The sequence below is a fragment of the Gigantopelta aegis genome, chromosome 6 (genome assembly GCF_016097555.1).
Source record: "Gigantopelta aegis isolate Gae_Host chromosome 6, Gae_host_genome, whole genome shotgun sequence".
In the NCBI taxonomy this organism is placed as follows: Eukaryota; Metazoa; Mollusca; class Gastropoda; order Neomphalida; family Peltospiridae; genus Gigantopelta; species Gigantopelta aegis.
The window spans coordinates 69,064,988-69,088,723 of NC_054704.1; the positions used below are offsets into that span (position 1 = coordinate 69,064,988).

Below are 23,736 nucleotides of genomic sequence, written 5' to 3' on the forward strand. Positions count from 1 at the left end.
CCACATAATTATTCTTCATTAAATGCATCGAAACTATAAGGTAAATACCCATATGATGCATACATAATTAATACAATTTTGTTTACATATACAAACAAATGTTATCACAACTTGTTATAATCATAAACAAATATAATTTAAACGTACAGACTCCTGAGTAAAGATTTTACTGAACATTACCAAGAGCCAGTGTTGTTATGAATTTTTTATATTGTCTTTTACATGAAAGTAAGGATACACTTTTTTTAATAGAATCTGGTATTGTATGCCATGTTTCAACACCGGAATATCTGAAGGAGTGTTTATACAATTCAGTGTTCTGTCTTGGCAATACAAGATTATTATGTGTTGCTGATCTCAGGTTATATTTATTTGAGCCTGATGATGGTATGAAATAATCACTTATATATACAGGTGTCAGATTGTTCAACGCCTTATATACTAATGTACCCGTATGGTATGTGCACCTATAATCAAATGGCAACCACTGTAATTCCCGTGATCACGTGATCTACGTCACGAAATAGGTCACCGAGCTTTGTAATTCTTGCGACGGAGTGTTACGAAGCATAGCTGAATGTGGGTGCTGTCGGATTTCTTTCTGTAGTATGTGTATTAGTGATTAATATGTGGATTTTTTTTAATCAGTTAACTCGAAAATGATCGATGTAAAGGTATTTGACGTCAAACATAGGATTGTTGTGGTATTAGTGCGGAAATCTTTGCCAACTTTTTGGTTGTCGAGAATTGCCAAAAAAATACATAGCTTGGTCTCTGACTGTAATGAGGGCGTATTTATGTTCAAATGTCCGTCTAGCTCTCTTACACTTACAGTCAGAGTATTCGGGCTACCAAAAATGGAACTGCAATATTAAAAAAAAAATGACGGTTATTGTTAAAAAAAATTTTTTTATTAAATCTCTTAAATGGAATGTGACCCCTTAGTTTCTTGCAGGTAGATTAGATGTGAGGTGCCACACTTTTTATTGCTGTACTTCCTGGGTGTGTTGATACGCTGCTTATATCAGTTTTATTAGTAAACGTTAACATTATCGGCGATAGGAATTGATTTGGTCTATTAGAACCGTATGACCGACCGAAATTGTAACAGGGGCATTAACTCTGTTTTGCTTTGTTAAGTGTAGTTTAGACGATTTCATAGTTTATTCATTTTACTTTATTCTTCATCAGAAAATAGTTGGGAGGTTTGTAAAATAATATATATTAATATCAACTTTGAATCATGTATCTTAATTATTTTAGTAGAACATTTAAGCTACTTATAATGTCAAAATATTTAACTTGAGACATCTACCATCATTATATCTCAATACAACCAGTTTTCATGTATACCTAATTTCGTAATATACTAAGGGTACCAGACGTTTCGCCCCAAAGACACTTGGCCCCCAGTCTGTTCGCCCCACAAATAGGATGTCAGTTCGCCCCCATGTGCATAACCAGTTTGCCCCCACAAAAGTACCAGTTTGCCCCCACAAAGGTACCAGTTTGCCCCCATAATGATACACCTTGAGTCACTGACTCGACCGAGTGTGTCGATGTGAATTTCAGTGTGTGATCTGGACCCATCTATGTGTGCCGAGCTTCTTCTAGTGCAATCCTACCCTGTTTTTAGGCTATTTCGTGCACTCCCATGTGCATTTTTAGATGCATGGTTTGGCAGTCGTTGAACTTTGAATAGTTTGATGCAAGTATGATTTACATTTTTAGATCACGCGGAATTGTACTTTCGTAAGAATCCGGAATAAACAGAGTTATTGTGAATGTCATCAATGCTTAATTCTCAGTCAGGTGTGCCATGTCGCAGGTTCTTCATACCTGAATGGTAAACAGCCTTTTTTCAGGTGTATTAAAGAGCACCTGTCGTGTTGAAACCGAAACCCATGATCGGTCCCACGATAAGGAGGTACGTGGTACAAATCCTTGGTAATTTAAATCTACTAATAGTAATATACTGCTGGCATCGTTTCTTTCTGTGGACAAATACAACAAACTACAACATCAGCGGTCATCAAAAACATTCTGCAATGTGCAACAGAAGGACGACTACAGCCTGTTATTTATACCACGGATAGGCGATGACAACTCATGATAACAATGCTTAGGAATGACGAACAACTGGACCAGCAAATCACGCTAAGAAAAGAAACACACACACTTTAACTTGCCTCTAAAGAAACAGTACAATAATTGTTTAAAAGTAGCAAATAATTGAGAGTTGGGTGCGAACTGACTGAAAGTTTGAGGTGAACTGACAAATAGTTGGGGGCGAACAGGTCAAACTGGAGGCGAACTGACTGGGAAAACTGCCTTGGGGCGAAACGTCATGGATTCATATACAAAATGGTAAGGCCGGAATTTTTTTTTTACTTGTTTCCTATTACATGCTGGAAAAATATATGGTACGTAGGTAGGAAAAACTTTTTATTTTGGAAAATAATTTTATTTATGGATATTAAATAAAGGTGTTGACTACCGGTATCCAAAATAACCTCTGCATGTATAGAAATGCATTATGCAAACCAACAATACCATTCATCACAGTGTTTTTCCTAGAAATGAAGTAAGGCATGGTAAAGTGGCATTTTGGGGGCATATCTTATGTGCAGTTTTAAATATAAGGGCTTTTTTTTCCATTATACAATTTTCAAAAGGACAAAAACCTTATGGCCATTTTATTTTCTATATCTATTTCATAACTTAATTTGAAAAAGGAAATATGTAGTACTATCCACATAGGTGTGTTTAAAGGCTTCTTTTTACATGGGCAACTTATAAATTTATAAAAGGCAAGGCATTTTGATTTTGAGGGCAACATGGTGCAAACCGGTTGCTAGTCACTTCGTACCATGGTCATTTCGTACCATTGCAAAAAGTCATTTCGTACCTTGGTCATTTCGTACCATGGTCATTTCGTACCATTGCAAAAAGTCATTTCGTACCTTGGTTATTTCGTACCATAACTGAAAGTCATATCGTACCATGGTATAACAATCACCCCAGTAATGTCTTTTACAAAATAACATTAAATTACAAATTTGTGGTTAATTTAAGGGATATTTGATCAGCAAAAGATTAAAAATTATTGCCACTTTGTATAAACATTAGCAACTGGCTAATTTGGCAATCAGTAAGGTAGTTAATGTTTTAATGGCTGTTATTGATTATTTCTTAAACAAATAAGATACAAATAAGCAAGTTTGAAAAGAAGACCTAATAAATAAATAATATTTTGTTGGTCCATTATGTTGTTTTGTTGTTTTTGACTAATTATCTGGAGCCATTTCACACAAAATCGAAGTTGGCAGTTAGTAGTAAATATCATATACAGCTCTTGTCATATAAAATGGAAATAACGGTTGACAGGTAATATGGGTATCAATAACGATATGCTGCACAATAACATGTTCTGGTTTTCAAACTGTCAAAATAAAGTTTTAAAACAAAACCCACTGCTTTTATGCTATAGTCAATTCGTTTTCGTACCATAACTGAAAAGTCAATTCGTTTTCTATATAGGCCCTACTGGAATGAAATGACTAGGGTACGAAATGACTTTTCACAATGGTACGAAATGACTAGGGTACGAAATTACTTGGGTACGAAATGACTTTTTGCAATGGTACGAAATGACTAAGGTACGAAATGACCATGGTACGAAATGACTATGGTACGAAATGACCAGGCAGCATGGTACGAAATGGATGGTACGATATGACTTGGGTACGAAGTGACTATGATTCGTGCTAACCTATCTGTGGGAGAGTACATACAAAAGACCCCTTGCTGTTTAGGCAGAAGGTTTACTCTCATACTAAGTCTTAACTTCTGTACTGGTCCAGGACAGACTTGGTTGAACCATAATTGAATAGAAACCAGTAAATAAGTTAAAACAATTTCTTTTAATGAAAACTGAAAAGAAGGGTTCTATATTTATCTGTCTAACAATAACATTTAAAAAAAAATGTTATGCATATTATCTTTCCTAGTGTATCTAAGAAATGGTAGACTTACCAATTTTATAATTTGCAATGTTAGTTTTATTCTGTATGCATCCAGTATTAAAGTACACACTTGGTTTGAAGCAATCAATTGGTCCAATGAATAGAAATGCAGTACAAATGCTCAAATGAATGTTGAAAAGTAAAGTTTGTTTTATTTAACGACGCCACTAGAGCACATTGATTTTTATCTTTAATATCATCGGCTATTAGACGTCAAACACATGGTCATTCTGACACTGTTTTTAGAGGAAACCCGCTGTCGCCACACAGGCTACTCTTTCAGAAGAATGTTGATGTAAAACTTCTACAAGGCCAGTTTGTCGCTGGAGTAAATCATTAAATATAGTTATTATTATTATTATTAATCGGAACACCTCGTTACGCTAGATGTAGAGTAAATCGGAAAAAATCGCATATATTTGTGAAAACAATTTTCCGACTCTTCGCCCGATATCTCACGAAAGTTACTGAACTTCAATTTGAAGGGAAGTAACTCCATCAATCAACTGTTAGAAGAAAACATTTCGTGGCTAACGGGTCGCCAATAAAACTAAATTTGCGACAGTAAAACCACCGATATACGTCCGCAAATCGGAAAACACAGTAGGGTTATCCCCTAAATGACACCAAATTAGTGCTTGTGATAGTTTTGGAATGTTTTCGTGGAAATCGTTGTTATATTAAAAAAACATTTTTGGATATACAAAAAAAGTTTTAGGGTCGGTCGGGTAACCGGAAACAAACAATGTTTTATGATATTCCTAACCAGTCAGCCAACCTCTAATTTCCCACTTTATATTTATAAAGACGTCATTTAGGATTAGTTTAGCAATAATTCCATTAAAAAAATAAGTATGCAAATAATATAATAGTAACTTTTGTTTAAATATAGGCCTATTAGTATTTACCGGTATTATTTTCCTAAACAACCAATAATAGCAATATTCAATTATTTTGTAAGAATAAAACATTCAGATTGTTGGTCTTAACAATGGTTTTAGCAGTTTGATTGAAAAAAGTTCATAGATCTGCAGATTCAGTGTTTAATGATGTGATGTCATCTGTGAAAAGACCATAAGGTTTTGGATGAAGCCTGAATGCTAGAAATATAATTTTTTAGTTTCATATTTAATTATAATATTGATAGTATTAATACTGATTGTTGTTAAAATACCATTGCTACATTGCATACATGTATTTGCATACTAAAGTTATTATGTACATGTACTAGGCGTATTGATTGTTGGTTGAAAGTTGAATTACATGTAGCTTAATGAATCCATGATAAAGTGTAAGAGGTGTGTATCCTATGACGGTTACATGTAGCTTAATGAATCCATGATAAAGTGTAAGAGGTGTGTATCCTATGACGGTTACATGTAGCTTAATGAATCCATGATAAAGTGTAAGAGGTGTGTATCCTATGACGGTTACATGTAGCTTAATGAATCCATGATAAAGTGTAAGAGGTGTGTATCCTATGACGATTGCTCTGGCACTCGCCAAATTTGCCAGTTGCGAATTTTAAAATCAATCGGTGAAATTTATTTTAATTTGGTGAGATAAATTCATATAATAATGATACTTTGTTTTAAAAATAATATGATTTGTGCTATTTTTCATTTTAATATATAATTTGGCGAATTTTTCTGCTAACCCAGAGCTAACCCTGCCTACCAATTGATGTAATCTAAATGTATACTACCAGTTACCAGCGATAGCACTCTAGATAAGAAAGTAGCCTGATGATGGGTTATAGCTGAAACGGCACCCAGCGAAAACGGAACCAAATTGGACAAAACAGAACCTACGATGGCTAAAACGGCACCATAATTGAATTTTATTTGAAGAATAGTAAATAAAGAAAGAAATGTTTTATTTAACGACACACTCAACACATTTTATTTACGGTTATATGGCGTCAGACATATGGTTAGGACCACACAGATTTTGAGAGGAAACCCGCTGTCGCCACTACATGGGCTACTCTTCCGATTAGCAGCAAGAATAGTAAATAAGACAAAAAAACCCAACAAAACAACTTAAAATGTTTTAATCTTGTCAACTTTGTTGTTAGTGTGTTATCGGCTATTGGATGTCAAACATGTGGTCATTCTGACACAGTTTTTAGAGAAAACCCGCTGTTGCCACATATGCAACTCTTTTATGATAGGCAGCAAGAGATCTTTCATTTGTGATTCCCACAGGGAGGATAGCACAAACCATGGCCTTTGTTGAACCAGTTATGGACCACTGGTTGGAGCAAGTGATTTAAATATTGTGATACTTAGTTTTAATTATATTTATAAGATGAATGGGATAATTGACAGTGCTTCGTTTTTTTATTCAACTCACCAATGTAATAATATAATTTGTGAAGCCAACCAATATTTTTCTTTTCAAGGCTTGTGCATTCAGAGAAAGCATGTTGTAAAATAATGTTGTCCATAGTTTGCATATGGGAGTAAAAATATAACATTCTTTTTACCACAGACAACAGGAGTGGGTACAAACCTAGCTGCTCTAGAGGCCCAATTATGGGTACGACTATTAACCTGTAGTGTTGATTTACAGAATTTTAAAAGCACTCTTTCTGGCAGGAAAGTTTCCAAATCTTTTAATGATATGAACTGGGCACTCCAAACCTCACTGGCATATAAAAGGACAGGCTCAACAAGAGAAATAAATAACTGGCATGAAATGTCTACTGGTAGGTTAACATTTGAGAATTCTTTCTGCATCTTGTGAAAACAACCTAGTCCTTTGCTCCAAAATGATCGGGAACATTCTTTAAAATTTCCATTTTGAGGAAAGTCAACCCCTAAATATGTATACTTTGTTACAACTGGGACTTTATTGCCCGAGAGATGCCAAGTAAGCTTATTTGTTGTACTTTGGCCACCAAAAATAACAATTTTTGTTTTATTAAAATTAATAGTAAGATTGTTGTCATTACAATATATATCTAGTTGATCAAGGAGCTGTTGTAGACCATGTGGGGTTTCTGATAAAAGTGGTGCCGTTTTAGCCAAAGAAAATAGTTCCGTTTTAGCCTGTACCTCTGATGATTGGGCTAGCTTGACCTTATTTAGTTAGTGACATTGACTGTTTTCAGAAATGGCTGATGCTGTGTCAGAAGACATAGATTCCTTGAAGACATGCTTGCTGCTCCTGGAAGATGAGAGTGAGAAAGATGAGCTGCGTTCAGCACTTGATATCTTGTTCAAAGTGCACCAGTAAGCACACACAGAATAGCCAGAGTACTCTGCTGTTTTAGAAGTAGACAGACATTTGGACGGTTATGATCGCTGTCTTAGCCACAGGGCTCCACTCAAAGATTGTTACCTACTGCAATTTTAAAATGTTTTTGCTACAGGCAAAGTGCTTACCAATGGAAATTTTAAGCCTGCCTAGGGTAATTTTAAATTGGTAACTTTTGCAACAAATATGATTTTTTTTTTTTTTAAATAGTCCCTTCAACCGATGGTAATAATTTTTATCCATCGGCAAAAACCTGACAGCAATTCATATTACAACTATGGCAATTGCCGTCATTGCCATTGTGACGTTTGAGTCCTGCCGCCAGAGATAATTCTATAGCAAAAACATGGAACTGCTGCCTACCACCGAGTAGGCAAAGATTCCCGCTCTAAATTTCTAATACCACAATAGCACTATGTTTGATGCTAAATACCACTACGTTGATCATTTTCGAGTTTACTGATAACAAACATTTCACATATTAACCGCTAATACATCACTACAGGAAGAAACCCCAGCAGCACCCCCTTTTAATACTGTTCCGGTTAAATATATAGTATGTACATGTAGGTTCTGACAGGTTTCTTCCTGAAGTGCTTGTATTGGCAGTTAATATGTGAAATATTTGTTATTGGCGAACTCAAAAATGATCAATGTAATGGTATTTAATGTGAAACACTGGGTTATTGTTGTATTAGAGCAGGTATCTTTGCCTACCCAGTGGTAGGCAGCAATTCTGTGTGTTTTGAGAGAGTGGTCATAACTGTCCAAATTTCAATCTAGCTTTTGAACATCAGAGTACTCCGGGTATCTGCTAATGGAGACAGGCTGAAGGAAGTAACATCTGATTTTATTTTAAAGTAACAGTACTAATACTGTCAGGCTTTGGTTTCTGAAATTCAACTCGACACCTACATTGTATATATAGGTCTCATTGAGAAAAACATTTTTATTTAGTTTGGAATTTGCATTACAAAAAAAAAAGAAAAAAAGTAAGCTTACAGGTGTGCTAATACATAAGACTGTATTTTATTGTTTTAAGCATATTTATTAAACGACACTGTTAAACTAATATTTAAAAAAGTATTTAGATATATTTGCATGTAAAAGTTGCACAGTTTTACATTCAGACGGGGAATTTTGCCTTCAGAATTTAGAATTTAAAAAATGACATTTGGTGCCAAATATTGGAGTCTAGCCACATAGGCAACATAAAACCCCTGAATATATTATATATTATATCGTCTCTTGTGATGTAAACTTGTAAACTATGCAAGGTTTAGAAATCAGTACACAATTCTATAACATTAAATACTAGATGCTAATCAATTTTTATATTATATATAACAAATGTTTCTAATGAAAATATTGAAAATAAAATGTTCTCTGTGTATGTGCAGTATGGATCATTTGTCTATGTATATCCCCTAAATTACAGGTATTAATATACATGTATGTATGTTTGTGCTTTTATCAGAAATCTGCTCAAGAACCCCGGTGAAGAAAAGTACAGGCAGTTGCGCAAAGAGAACAAAGCGATCAAAGAAAAGCTGCTGAAGTTTGACGGTGCCAAAGAGTTCCTGTTAGCTGCTGGGTGGACTGAGGTTTGTTTGCCTCACTATAAATAGATTGACAAATTTCAGGCCTTAGAAAATTGTAAGAACAGTTGTTTCGTTCGCGCATTGCTCGCGCAAATCTAAGTTTGCGTAACCTATTTTGTATTTGTGCAAAATTTTTAACACCATTTACATGAATATAACGGGTCACACAAATACATGTAGAAAATGGGTTACATGGATTTATTTCTGCATAACCGATAAATGGGTCGCACAGATATAACTGTAACAGGTGAAATAAAAATGTAGATCTGCTAAAATTATAAAAAAATCAAAGGTCATTTTTTCAAGAGAAATGTATGTACAATGATCTCTTCTTATATTTATACATATATATGTAGCTGAGGCCGAGCTTGTGATTCTGTAATATTTTTATTTTATAATGCTCTAAAATACATCTCGGAGGTCCTAATTCTCCACACACTGTTCATCCCAAACCCTCCATTCACCCTATGCTGTCTTATTTTCAGCAGGCCTTATTGTTTTTTTGCTGGTCATATTTCTTTTGGTCTGCTGTTTAAAAAAAAAACAAAAAAAACAAGCAGGCCATATTTTACTTCATATTTCGAACCCTGAGTTTAACTGTATTTAGAATGGACACAAAAATTCACAATGGATTCCCAAATTAGATAAAGCCATGCATACATGGGTGCTATCAAATAAAGTTTGTTTTGTTTAACAACACCACTGGAGCACATTGTTTAATTAATCATCGGCTAGTGGATGTCAAACATACAACAATGTATGGTTATTCTGACTCGTAGGCATCAGGAGAAACCCGCTACATTTTTCCTAATGCAGAGAGGGATCTTTTATATGCACTTTTCCATAGACAGGAAAGCACATACCACAGACTGTCCAGTTGTGGTGCACTGGTTAGAACGAGAAAAAAACTAATCAGTTGAATGGGTCTACCGAGGTGGTTCGATCCTGCGACACAAGCACCTCAAGCAAGCATTTAACCGACAGCTAAATCCAGCCCCCTGCTATCAAATAACCAAAAGGTTAATCAAGACTTTTTGCTCAGCTGACAGGTCTGACAAAGTTGTGAGAAAAATGTCTACTGTTTATTTAGATTGAACCCAAAAATTCACATTGAATTCCAAATTGTATAAAAGAAAGAAATGTTTTATTTAACGACACACTCAACACATTTTATTTACGGTTATATGGCGTCAGACATATGGTTATGGACCACACAGATTTTGAGAGGAAACCCGCTGTCGCCACTACATGGGCTACTCTTTCCGATTAGCAGCAAGGGATCTTTTATTTGCGCATCCCACAGGCAGGATAGCACAAACCATGGCCTTTGTTGAACCAGTTATGGATCACTGGTTGGTGCAAGTGGTTTACACCTACCCATTGAGCCTTGCGGAGCACTCACTCAGGGTTTGGAGTCCGTATCTGGATTAAAAATCCCATGCCTCGACTGGGATACGAACCCAGTACTTACCAGCCTGTAGACCAATGGCCTAACCACACCGCCACTGAGGCCGGTCCAGATTCGATAATGCCTACAACAAAAATGTCTGGTGATTATTTTTGCTCAACTGATTTGCTCTTGTGTGTGGTCTGCTTAAGTTAAAAGAAATTAAGAACAAATCTACATGTATATTGGGTGATGTCAGTTTACAGTTTATCTTTTGTTTTTAACATTATTTTGTGCATACTTATTTATTATGATTTCCTGTGGTGAATGAGAAAAATAAAATTAATAAACTTGTTTTTAGTTCATTTTAGTTTATTGTACTTAAAATTGAATGTCTCTCTCAGTCATATGCTTCAATTTTATTTTATTTATTAATGTACTATAATAATTTATTAAGTATATCTTTTATACCTCCATATAACACCAGAATGATGTGGGTGCATTTGGTGGCACTAAGTTATGATGTGCAGATTCATCAAATTGTTTTTGTTTGTTTTGTTTTTTTGTTTGTAAAACAAGAACTCAATGACACATTTTAATTGTGACTGCAAAAATCCTGCAGTTGTTGAGTCTCTAGTCTTTCTTTTTAAAACATGCATTGTGTCTTGTTAAAAAGCCTTACTTTATACTTCACAGGTTGATGAATTGTTGATGTATGTTGATGAAAGCAATGTTCAAGTAGACCGTGTACTGCAGGTAATAGAAGAAAAACTACAGTAAGTACACAACTAATAATTAATTAGACATATAACAGGCCAAACCATTGGAATTAGCTTTTACTTATCAAGTAATTTGTTAAAAATTAGACAAATACAATCAAATATGTTATCTTGAACCTTAATTGTATATAAGCATTAAAATAAGTTGAAATAAATGTTATCTTGAATTTGAGAACCGAACTAAAAGCTCAAGATAATGGTGGATTGAGATAAACATGGTAGTTTTGGGTGAAAATTATACCATTTTACTATTTCCTTTGAATTTTTAACTGTATACAGATTGCATCTAATGAATGAATAATCTAAGCTGTATATACAATGTAAAAAGTATTACAGTTTAGACTGATGATCTAAATATCTATCGAAGCCTAACAACCACATGCATGGACATGTTTTCTTTATTTTCTTCTGCCAATGCTCCACATCTGGTGTAACAAATGCCTTGGTATGTATTATCCTGTCTGTAGGATGCTGCATATAAAAGGTCCCTTGATGCTATTAAAATCAAAAGAGTAACCAATTCATTGTTACAGTGGGTTTCCTCTCTACTTATCTCTGTGGTCTGACACCGTATGTCTGACTCTCATTCCAGCCAGTGCTCCACAACTGGTGTAATAAAGGCCGTGGTATGTACTATCCTGTCTGTGGGATGGCGCATATAAAAGATCCCTTGCTGCTAATCAAAAAGTAGCTCATGAAGTGGCGACAGCGGGTTTCTTCTCTCAATATCTGTGTGGTCCTTAACCATATGTCTGAGGCCATATAACTGTAAATAAAATGTGTTGAGTGCGTTGTTAAATAAAACATTTTCTTTCATTTCCCATATGTCTGACACCATATAACCGTGATTAAAATGTCTTAAAGTGTGTCATTAAATACAACAAGTCTTTGTTTCTTTCTTTGTTACCAGATCAAGTCTCTTAACAAGTATTTTACGAAAACAAAACAAATATTTCAAACAACTACATGTACAATTCATAAATTTCTTTTTATTTTGTTCTGCCGCTTTTCACACCAACCAAACTTAATATTAAGAGGGTGTATACTTACCTTGCAATTTTGAAAATAAATAAATGGAAATACGCTAAATATTGCTACACCACAAAAATAATTTGTTAAATGATACAATGACACATGTATTCAATTTTGTAGTTCATTTACATGTAGTTCATACACGTGTGTATATTAAAGAAAAACTAAAACTTTTTTCTTTTAGCACCCTACCACCAGTGAACAACATCAAGCCAGTTGTTGAAACACATTCATCATGGTCAGCTGATGAGGTGATATAATTTGTTTAAATTTATATATTTATATTTATATCAGGGGTGGGGAAAAATAAAATTGTCAATCGGTCCCACATGACGGGGGGGTGGGGGTGGAAAAAGGAATAAAAATAAAAATTGTAAAATCATTTAAAAGGTGATATTTGCCAGATAGTGTTTAAAAAAAATTAAAATTATAGTGACCTTTGTATATTTATATTGTTATCTTGAATCATGAATGCGAAAGAAAGAAAAAAAATGTTTGATCACAGTGAAAAAAAACAAATTGTTTATATTTTACATAATGGAATAAATAATATAAAAAAAAACCCAAAACGATTGATGAATTTTAACTCCCATATATGTATAAAAAGTACGAGTATTCAGTACTGTGTCCTAAAAATTAATAAAAGATGGCACTGTTGAAGCGGTCGACAGCTTGAGCAAGCACGTGTTTAGACAAAACGATTAATAACGTTGTCGCTGATTGGATGACATTTGACCAATTACTGGCTCTAGAGATAGCCGGCATAGCTATTCTGCTCACACTCACATGTAATTAAAAAAGGTGGAAACTTTTTTTAATTTTAAAGTCCTTTATAATTATTGGATACAAATCATTGAACAGTCAACATAAAATCATTTATGGATTATTTTAATATATTTTATGCTATTTCAAGCAGTTTGTATTTCACAAAAGCCTCTTGCATCGGACTCTTGATAGTAATCCCAACTGAGCTCCGTACACAGGTGTTGACAGCTGTTGATTGTAACCAGTTGCAAACTCAAGAATGGTGTTACTGTAACTGTTAACATCAGTTTAATCTCGTGACCAGCTCAGCGGCTTTGACAGATGTCTAGCCTAGTCACAGTAAACCGTGATAGGAATTTGTTACAGTAATAGAAACAACAGGTACTTCAAACCGACAAGAATGACAAAAGTGGGACGAGCAAACACATGTTTTAAAAAAAAATAGTTTGTGTGTAGGTATGTATGTGTATATATTTAATTATATAGAGGATATTATATGAGTGTCCATGACTGACGATGTTTACGACACGAGTGCCTAAATTATCAAATTTCCCGGGCGAGAGCGAGGGAAATGCGATAATATAGGCACGAGTGTCGTAAACATCGTCTGTCATGGACACGAATGTAATATTCTGTTTATTACCGTAGAACTGTCTTGCTAAATGAACATTCCAGTCATTGTTTACAAACTAACGTTTCCTTAACGGCGGAGTAATGTTTGATGTCTTGAAAACCAAATCACAACCTGTTTTAAAGTTACGTGATATTTATACACCCATAAGTAAAGAGTACACATTGTATCAACAGCTGTAAATTGTAAAGCATGTGTATACTAAAAAGCAAACAAATACACAGTAATGGAAATAATTAGTTTTGAATTTGAATGACGTCAGTATTCCAATGATGTCACTTTGCATCTCCTTACAATAACTATAAATTGGGTACATGACATTTCCGTTTTAAGAATGCTGGAAAAATTCCAGTGCAAAATTGCTATTGATTTTTTTTTTTTGAACATTATTAACGCACCTGAATGTGTTTGAAGAAAATCTTGTGATTAAAACATTGTACCTTTTACTAAATATGGCTTTCAAGTGAAATTACGGTAAAATATGCTACATTTATTATGTACGAAGCCAAAACAAGGGTGCGAAAAGTGACTCGTCGACCTTAGTATAGATTTCTAACAGTTGTGAACGTTATATTCATAATTAAGTGTTTGATGTGTCACAACTACATCGTAATATAATACAAGTTATCATAAATAATCAATTAATGTTTTATTAAATTAATTAAAAACACGTATTTGTCATTACGGCATGTGATCAGCTTACACTCGAAATAAAAATGTATTAATGAAGAAAGTAGTATCTGTGGAATGTCGTGTCAGCCAATCGGAAAGAAATGTACTCTTACAACAGCCAATTGTTAAATGACAATGTCAGGAGGACATACGATTTAGTTATGACATACGAGGGAAATCGTACGATAAATATGACCCTCGTTATGCTGTACCTCGTAGGTAATAAATATATATATTTAATTGTATACATACATTCATACATTCTTACCATGCTGAATAGTCCATCTCAGTTTGTGAAAATGTGTGGTAATCCTGAATTATGTTTTAGATTATGAAATACAAATTGATTATATTTATTTTCTAACATTTTAGCTGAGAAGAAAAGAACAGCTTATAGAAGAAGATAAGAAGAGAAGGATGGAAGAATATAAACGTGTAAAGAAAGAAAAGGCTGCCATCAAACAACAGGTTGGAAATGGTTATCATGGAGATTAGTGCTTTATTTAGAAAAATAAAGTTAAAGTTTGTTTTTGTTTAATGACACCATTAGAGCACATTGATTTGGTAATCATCGGCTATTGGATGTCAAACATTTGGTAATCATCGGCTATTGGATGTCAAACATTTGGTAATCATCGGCTATTGGATGTCAAACATTTGGTAATCATCGGCTATTGGATGTCAAACATTTGGTAATTTTGAGATATACATGTAGTCTTAGAGAGAAAACCCACTAGATTTTTCTATTAGTAGCAAGGGATCTTTTATATGCACCATCCCAAGACAGGATGGCACATACCACAGCCTTTGATATGTATATATACCAGTTGTGGTGCACTGGCTGGAACGAGACATCGAAAAATAAAGACAAACAGATTGACTAGATTGATACTAACACATTAAGTACAAGAAATATGAAGAAAAAAAATATGTTGAAGATTATTAGGTATAATTAAATAAAGTTTGTTTTGTTTAACAACACCACTAGAGCACATTGATTTTGTTAATCATTGGCTATTGGTCCTTTTTACACAGTCGTAAAGAGAAAACCTGCCACATTTTTCCATTAGTAACAAGGGATCTTTTATATGCACCATCACACAGACAGGATAGCACATACCACAGCCTGTGATATGCCAGTTGTGGTGCACTGACTGGAACAAGAAATAGCTCAATGGGCCCACGGACAGGGATCGATCCCGAACCAACCGTGCATCAAGCGAGCACTTTACCTCTGGGCTATGTCCCGCCCCTAGGTATAACTAATGTGTTAAATTGTTAGCATGATTCATATTTGAGTCAGTATTATTGTGATTCTTATTTGTGTCAATAAAGTTGTCTTGTTAAAACTATTTACCGAATCCGTTACTACAGACCTATAGAAACTTGGGAGGGTATGCTGAAATGTATGTACCACCATCCTCTCCCTACCCCCAATCATCACATATGGGTTTTTATTTTAATGGGTGGGACGTAGCCTAGTGGTAAAATGTTTGCCTGATGTGCAGTCGGTCTAGGATCAATCCCCGTCAGTGGAACCATTGGGCTGTTTCTCATTTCAGCCAGTGCACCATGACTGGTATATCAAAGGCTGTGATATGTGCTATCCTGTCTGAGACCCCTTGCTACTAATGGAAAAATGTAGCGGGTTTCCTCTCTAAGACTGTAAAAATTACCAAATGTTTGACATCCAATAGCCGATGATTAATGAATCAATGTGCTCTAGTAGTGTTGTTGAACAAAACAAAGTTTTGTTTTGTGAATTTTATTAACCTCAGAAAAAAAATTTGTAGTGGATGGCCACAAAGTTTACTAGATTCTCCTGCTATACAAAATAACCTAAGACAGCTGAAATTGTTATCCAGAACCGTGCCGTGTAAATAATCCAGGCCCAGTCACTTTAGATACTGGTCAACTGCTGCCACTGTTATTTCAGTGGACCATGTTGTAAAATGTAGTGAAATGTTTTGATTTTTGATTGTGGAAGCAACCAGCAAGCAGACCAAATGGCTTATATTAAGGATTTTTTTTTTTTTTTTTTTAACAATAAATGAGTCATTTTCCTCTATGTTAAATTGGACATTATTTAATCAGTTGTATAGTCCCATGAACAAGAATACTATTTTTGATGGAATGATGAATAAGAGCACTTGGTAATTTAAGCTTAGTCTTCTGTGTTTGCCACTCCTAGTAGGAGACACTCGAATCACTTGGTGCATTCTATTACACTTTGCACACACTTTATCCAGCTAAAGGGTTTGATTCATAACTATTCGGAAAGGTGAAACGAGTTAAAAAGTTTCTTTTCACACCATCCTCTTTGCGATAATTTCAGTAATGCTATTTATAAAGATATTCTGTTGACAATGATTGATGGTCAATTGTGAATGATCGTTTGTTTGACAGAGGAGCACTTGGACATCATTGGGTATTGATTTTTTTACTTTATGGATCGAATTTTAATGAGTGAGTTTGAAGACTTTTGGGTAATTCAGCTTTGACAGGGCTGTTAAAAATCTTGGAGAATGTTAGCTCAGCTTACTCATGTAATCCACATAAAATCTGTCAGAGTGGGCTGGTATTTTACAGTGCTACGTTTGGTGAAGACTTGTGATTTAACATTTGTTGAGTGTTATTTAAATGCCTTTTGTATATAGGAATAATCATTATCAGCTTACACCAATAAAAATAAGTGTAATGTTTTTCATGGTGCAATTTTCCATAATTAAATATATATATCGATATAAAGAATAAAAAATTAAAAAAAATTAGAAGCACTAAAGTCAACAAAAGACAATGTCTGCACCAAACGTTTGGCTTCATATACATGTACAATAAATATAACATATCTTATCTATATTATATTTTTCAAACTTCTTGACAAAATATTAAGTTTAAGTTTAAAAAGGTGAAAAAAGAAAAGAGTACCATTTGTTGAATATAACATTTAAAAAAATATGTTTGAATGTGTTATATTTATTGTGTATGATGCCAAAATTATGGTGCAGGCATCTGTTGTTGTCTTTAGAATATATACAAGTCTTTTGAAAGGAAATATTATTTTAATGTTTTTAGATACAAGCTGATCGTAAGGATTCCAATAGCAGAGAAGTGAAGGAATCGGTAAGTACTAAACATGTTGTTATCTCTGTAACTTGGTGGTATATGCCTTTAGCTAGCAGTATTGCAGTGTCAAAGCTCAATGTGCAGCTAACTTTTGAATGACCATCTGCAGTGTTTCAGCCGGAAAGAAATTTTTGACTATGGCACTATGGACTTGAATATTTTCAAGGTGTGTCCTGCATGCACTTGCTGTCCCCCAGAAAAAAAATGGGTTAGGTTTAGTGTTAGGATGAAGAAAATCATACAGTCATGATAAGAGTAATTAATTTTGTCAAAAGGTTAACTTAAAAAAAAAAAAAATCTGTGAAACAATTTGGGTATGGCGCCATACTTGTTTTACCCTCTGGCAGGAATCCTGGTCTGTATAGTATTACAGATCATGTTTTAAGTTTAACTTTCATGGTGATTTGTCCATTTTTTATAGTTGACATGTACATGTGTATTGCTTTAGCAGTACTCTCAAAATGCTTATTAGTGATGTCTGTAGGAATGGATTTGGTGGTATACACCTTGTATAGTAAGAATTCTAGTGGGTGGTTACTATTATTACTACCATTTAATGTACCTTAAGTAGTGATGTTTCAGTAATTGATTCTAATAAAAAAAATTGATCAGCTGGGCTCGATAATAAAAATCTATTATCTCTTGATAATAAAAATCTATAATATAAAATGATAACCATATTTCTTCTTACAGTTTAGTTGATGGAATTGTTATATAAATATTTAGGTACCCATGTATTTGTGTTTGTTTTTATATATATATGTTTATATACACAGATACTGACTAGGTATTAAAGATGAAATGAATTATTTGTAGGGTCTATCATGGTTAACATGACAATAGGTGCATGGTACTAATAGTTCATATAATTCTGACCAATGGCATAAATAGAGATTATTATACAAGCTTGTGTGTCATACTGATTTTACGAAACGAGTGTATTGCCCGTGTGAGAGTGAGGGTAATACACGAATCCTGACACGAGTTTCATACAATCAGTATGACTCGCATACAAGTGTAATCATGTCTTTATTATCCATATTATTATTGTTGTTTTCTTTATGAATAACAAGACCCAACTAAAAATGTTTCAGCCACATCTAGAAGGAGATGATGAAATGATGTCATATTTCAAATGCACAGTCTGAGCTAGGACTGGAGAAGCAATGTCAAAATATGACATCGCTTCCCAAAATTATGTCATTACACTTGTTATTACACATGTGCTTCGTATGATTATTCTTAACTCGGTTATGTTGAACCATATGTATAATAATCAAAAGTTAATTGGTTGATGCAAACTGATTATAACCGATGACCAATGATGAAATTCCAACCAATTCCCATCACTAACCATTAGTGTTGAATTGGTAATGCTTCAGACCACAAGATTTATTAATTTCAATTTATTTTCTTTGTTTCAGCATGCTACGAACTTAAATTGTGGAACATTTAAAAAGTTTGAAAACAAAGTAAGTGTTTTTGTGAATCATTACAGTGTCACTGAAATGTATCATCATCATGAACTAATTAATCCAAGAATATACACGAATCATCCTTGCTCGTAACCTAGCTAAGTCTTCTAAACTTTGTTTTCAGTACCGTGGTTTCGATTAATATTTGCTAACAGTGGAAAGTATTTTGCTGTTTGTTTGTGCACATCATTCATGAGAATACTGAACCAGTTCTAACAACCTTGCATTCTGTGAACAGAATGATGTTTAATTTTTTATGATAATTATAATTTTTTTAACAATACCACATTTTTAGACAATTCATGGCTCCTCTATAAAACTCAGTGGTTGTCTGTTACCTGATAGGCATTTTCTTTATTTTATTTGTAATTATTTTTTATTATTCTAGTAAAGAAAAGGAAGCAAGAAAAAGAAAATCATGCTTGAAATGAAAAAGTGAGTTAGAGAATGTTTTGTGAATGTGTCACGTTGCAACAAACTATATAATATATTTGGTTAAAAATTGGCATGAATCTCATTACCATCACCATAATGTGTTATACATATTTGCTGTCACAAAATTTTTTTTTTTTTTTTTTTTTGTTCAGGGTGGATGAGGTTAGGATTCCCATGAAGTTCTGCATAGTTACTCCTCTTCTAGCACAGATCGTCTTCAGTTGATATCATCTTTGTTTGTGTGAAATCTGTAAATGACGGTTTGTTAAGACATCACATGTACCTGTATTGTTATGACGGTTTTGACATTTTGTGTGTGTCCCGTTACATACTACGTTTTTAGTTGCCTTAGTTCTGCATGTTTTAATTGTTGTGTCTTCGAAATGATGTTCATATGACTACCAACCCTTGAAATTTGTGACAGCAATCAACAGTGCAGCCACACAATACTGTTGCTAAATTGATCTACAACGGCATTTTCAAAACATTATCTGACATTTACTTTGTTATCATCTGTACTGAGTTGCTGTCACAAGATGAACTGAATTTCAAGGGCTGGATTTCTTATATATGTATGTGTGTTTTCAAATAATGTGCAATTAGTCTGTATGTTTTGAGGCATACATGATTACTTGATACAGGTTTGCTGTTGCAATGAAGAGGAGTACTAGAACTTTGTGACTATGTGATTGTTTTTGTAATTATGATGACTGATAATGATAATTTGAGTTACAACCACTTCACGTGGCAACACAAATTTGATATCCAGTCTGTAATGTCTGTTAAAAAACGTGTGAGCTTGTTTTTCTGTTATTGTTGAGTGTGTTCTCATTCTGACTGTTTAGCATGTATTCAAAAGTAAAATTTTAGTTGACATGCATTATCTGTCCAGGCCCCAGATTTTTGAAGCTATCTTAGCGCTGCGATATCGTAAAACCTGCATAGACTATATGCAACTACGTTGTGATGTCATAACTCACGATGGTTTTACGATACCATAGCACTAATATAGTTTCGAAAATTTGTAGCCGAGATTGATCCCCATCAGTGGTGTCAGTTAGGCTATTTTTCCAGCCAATGCTCCACAATAGGTGTAACAATGGCTGTGATACATGTACATGTATGTTTTGTCCTGCCTAATATAAAACAAAAACCTTGCCGCTAATCGAAAGGAATAACCCATGGAGTAGCAGCACTGGGTTTCCTCTCTCATTATCTGTGTGGTTCTTAACCATGTCCGACACCATATAACCATAATTAAAATGTATTGATTACAGGACTTCAAATTAAGGATTTATCACCCATGTTTTTTATTTTTTTAATTACCATGGGTATAAGAGCCCACCGACGGCAGTTTTGAGCCTGTCTATGACAAGTGTTTTTAAAGTGATTTTTGGAGGAAATAAGTACAATCGTAAAGTTATTTTGTTGCATGTAGATATATTTCAGATGTACAAATGTTTAAATACTGGCAAATAATGTACACCTGATATAATAATTTTTCTGTCATTGAGGAGTTTTACTGATGACTAATTTTTTTCCAGTGGCACAAAAGTGTCGTCGGTGATGCTTCAAACCCACGACAAATTATATTTCAATGACAGCAATTGCCGTCGGTGCCGCCATTAAGTTCGAGCCCTGGAGTACATGCTAAATAAAATATTTCTTCCTTTCTGTCTAACACAAGTCATCTTCTGTTCATTTATTTGAATTTAACATTTATTTGGGACGGGAAGTAGCTCAGTGGTAGAGCACTTGCTGGCGGAGCTCTTGGTCTTTGTCGTAGGATTGATCATTCTTAGTGAACTCGGGGTTTTTTTCCTGCTCCAGCCAATTTCGCATAACTGTCTTGGCCATGTTATGTACTATCTTGTACATTGCAAAGTGCATATTATTTCCTGTTTCTCGATTAAGTGTTGAATTGACCACTTGTTAAGACAAACTAGAAATAACCGTAGTTTAAAGTTAAAGGTGTTGTGGTGTTGTTAAGCAAATATTGCATTCTGTCCATTATATTCACCAAGTGTTTATTAAAACAGTATTTCTCTGTATTCTGATTTCAGATGTCAATGTTGAATGTATATTCTAACACAAGACGCCTTTTGTTCATTCGTCAGACTAGAGCATGAATTTATACTCCATTGCAAGGTACAAATAAAATAGCAGCACCTACCTTAAACTATTAAAGATAAATTAACAAAAGAATAATCAAATACAGAGTTTAGTAGAAAAAAAGACGAATTAAATTAAATAATTTCATGCTTTTTGGAGTGACTGTATTCTTTTCTATGAGTATTTCTTAGTTAATTTATACTATGTCTTTTTATATGATGTCTATAAGAAAAAGAAAAAGAAAATATATATAGAACTTTTGTTTTTTCCAATTCCAAACTGGAATTATTGATAAAATACACTTAATGGAGGCTGGGATGGAGTATAAATTAATTTTTCTGACTTGTAACATTTGATTATTTATCCTAATAAAAAATGTCTTCTGTAAATGTATATATGACTGTATTTATTGACGGCTGTTGAGTATGCAGTTCAACTGATATTGTTTGAATTTGTGAGGGTTGATCAAGTAACTGTTGAGCAGTCAATATTAGTGGTATTTATTTTTGTTGTTGATCATGTATTCTAACACAAACTTAAAATTGTGTGAAGTTTTGTCGAGTATGTATTCCAACACAATTGATATGTCAATTCAAAATGAATTGTAATGGTAATATATCTTTAATTGTTAAGTATATTTTAACAGAATTAATTCTGTGAATGTATTTTGACTGTATACCGGTATTTAAGTTTACTGAACTATTTTGTGAATTCATCTGTGACTGTAGTGACCATTAACTTTCTGCTGTGTAGATAATAGACTACAGTACCCATTGAGAATCTTTTAATTTTCTTTTAATGTTGACATAGCCTGAGATTTGCTTTAAAGGGACATTCCTGCATTGTAAGATGTTTCTGAAAAATAAAATAGTTATACGATTAAACTTACATATTAAATATATTTTCTTGTTTAGAATATCAGTGTGTATATTCAGTGTGTTTCTGGCCGTCTTAATAGCTGTAAGAATGAATAACAAATGAATGATTAACGACACCCCAGCATTAAAAATACATCGGCTATTGGGTGTCAAACTATGGTAATGCAAACAAATAAAGTGATGATCAACTCAATATAAAAATTCAAGATTTAAATAACAACAGTGTAAAGAACTGTGCAAAAATACAAATATCACAGATAGATACTGACTTTTACTCAAAATTTTATACTGACTTTTACTCAAAATTTCAATTGTATCTCCAAGAAAACAAGGGGATTTGTGCTGTATTGGCCATTCTCAAAGAGAATGTTACACCCCTGCACCACGGTGAAGTTACAGCATGCGCAGGGGTAATATTTGTAAGAATCCCAAACTGGATTTTGTCTTCAAATAATTTCGTAAAATATATTTTAGGAAATAAAATTTAATTTAACCTAGTACAAATATTGGAACGATCAGAAACACGTTTAATATACAGCCATTAATATTTTATGCATAAAAATGTATTTGATATGTAATTACAATCGTTAAAAAGTCTCTGTTAGTCGATAACATCTTAAAAATTGCAGCAAACTCAGGAATGTCCCTTTAAAGGGACAGTCTTCAGGTTACAGCCATTGTAAAATGTTTACAAGCAATAGAGCCTTTTCGATGATGTAGCATACAAATTAAATAAAAACATTTATTTAAAATACCAGTCTTTGTATTTACGAGGTGTTTGTTGTTGTCCTAATGCTTGTAGTAGCCCAAACCAGATTTTATCTCCCAATATTTTTATACGTACGAAAAAATATATATTGCAAATGAAAGTAAAAACTGAGTGCTACAAACATTAGTATATGACTGCAAACACATTCGATATACAGACACTGGTATTCTAAACAAGAAAATGTATTTAGTATAAAATAGAAGTCGCCAACAAGGCAACAAGCCGCAAAAAATCTTACAGTGGCTGCAAACTCAGGACAGTCCCATTAATGGCAAGTATGGTAGAGAAGATAGGTTTCTTGGTGGACATCGACAGTGATGTCTCTTTGAACAGCAGTTTGTTTGTTTTGTTGTATGCATTTTGTTTTGTATAATATCTTAAGTAAGTATGATTACATGTGTGTCATTTTGTCGACGGATCATACAAATGAAAGTTTGGTAGATGCTTCATGTTGAATTTAACAGCTGTTTATAATATCAGATTAGGAATGTTGTACTATGTATATATGACTGTTTAGAAATTGCCAGTAGTGAATTAACAAAATATTTATTGTTAATTTTAGTGTGGAGTTTTTTGTTGTTAGAGTGACATGTGTTTTTAAATATGACTGACTGACAGTTTAAATTTTTTTTTTTTTTAATTAAAAAGATTTTTGAAAATTTGATTGCATGGGAGATGCTATACTTAAGAAATGTGTCATTGGTCTGGATATCAATGCACAAACCTCACTGAACAGTGGCACATCTGAACATTTAAAATAGTAGAGGCCAAATTTACAACGCCTGTTT

At 33.7% G+C, this 23,736-nt stretch overlaps 1 protein-coding gene across 3 annotated transcripts; it reads left to right on the top strand.

The window, feature by feature from the left end:
* The first annotated feature begins 1,126 nt into the window (after positions 1-1,126).
* On the top strand, positions 1,127-22,403 carry LOC121375600 (UBX domain-containing protein 6-like). Of its 3 annotated transcripts, XM_041503139.1 has the most exons (10): positions 1,127-1,205; positions 7,141-7,261; positions 8,764-8,890; positions 10,971-11,050; positions 12,270-12,336; positions 14,526-14,621; positions 17,229-17,276; positions 18,704-18,751; positions 19,143-19,189; positions 19,342-22,403. In XM_041503139.1, exons 2-9 carry the CDS (start codon positions 7,143-7,145, stop codon positions 19,143-19,145), a joined length of 588 nt encoding a protein of 195 aa, XP_041359073.1. In that variant the 5' UTR covers positions 1,127-1,205; positions 7,141-7,142; the 3' UTR covers positions 19,146-19,189; positions 19,342-22,403. The 3 variants fall into 3 exon arrangements, with proteins under 3 accessions (XP_041359073.1, XP_041359071.1, XP_041359072.1); XM_041503137.1 differs by lacking the exon at positions 19,143-19,189; XM_041503138.1 differs by lacking the exons at positions 1,127-1,205; positions 19,143-19,189 and adding an exon at positions 1,364-2,367.
* The last annotated feature ends 1,333 nt before the right edge of the window (positions 22,404-23,736 follow it).

Excerpts from the sequence above, each read along its gene's own strand:
- LOC121375600 (XM_041503137.1), top strand. The coding sequence starts at position 7,143 with ATGGCTGATGCTGTGTCAGAAGACATAGATTCCTTGAAGACATGCTTG. Across the intron at positions 11,051-12,269 it reads GTAATAGAAGAAAAACTACA|CACCCTACCACCAGTGAACA; the intron begins GTAAGTACACAA and ends TTTTTCTTTTAG. Across the intron at positions 14,622-17,228 it reads AGGCTGCCATCAAACAACAG|ATACAAGCTGATCGTAAGGA; the intron begins GTTGGAAATGGT and ends TAATGTTTTTAG.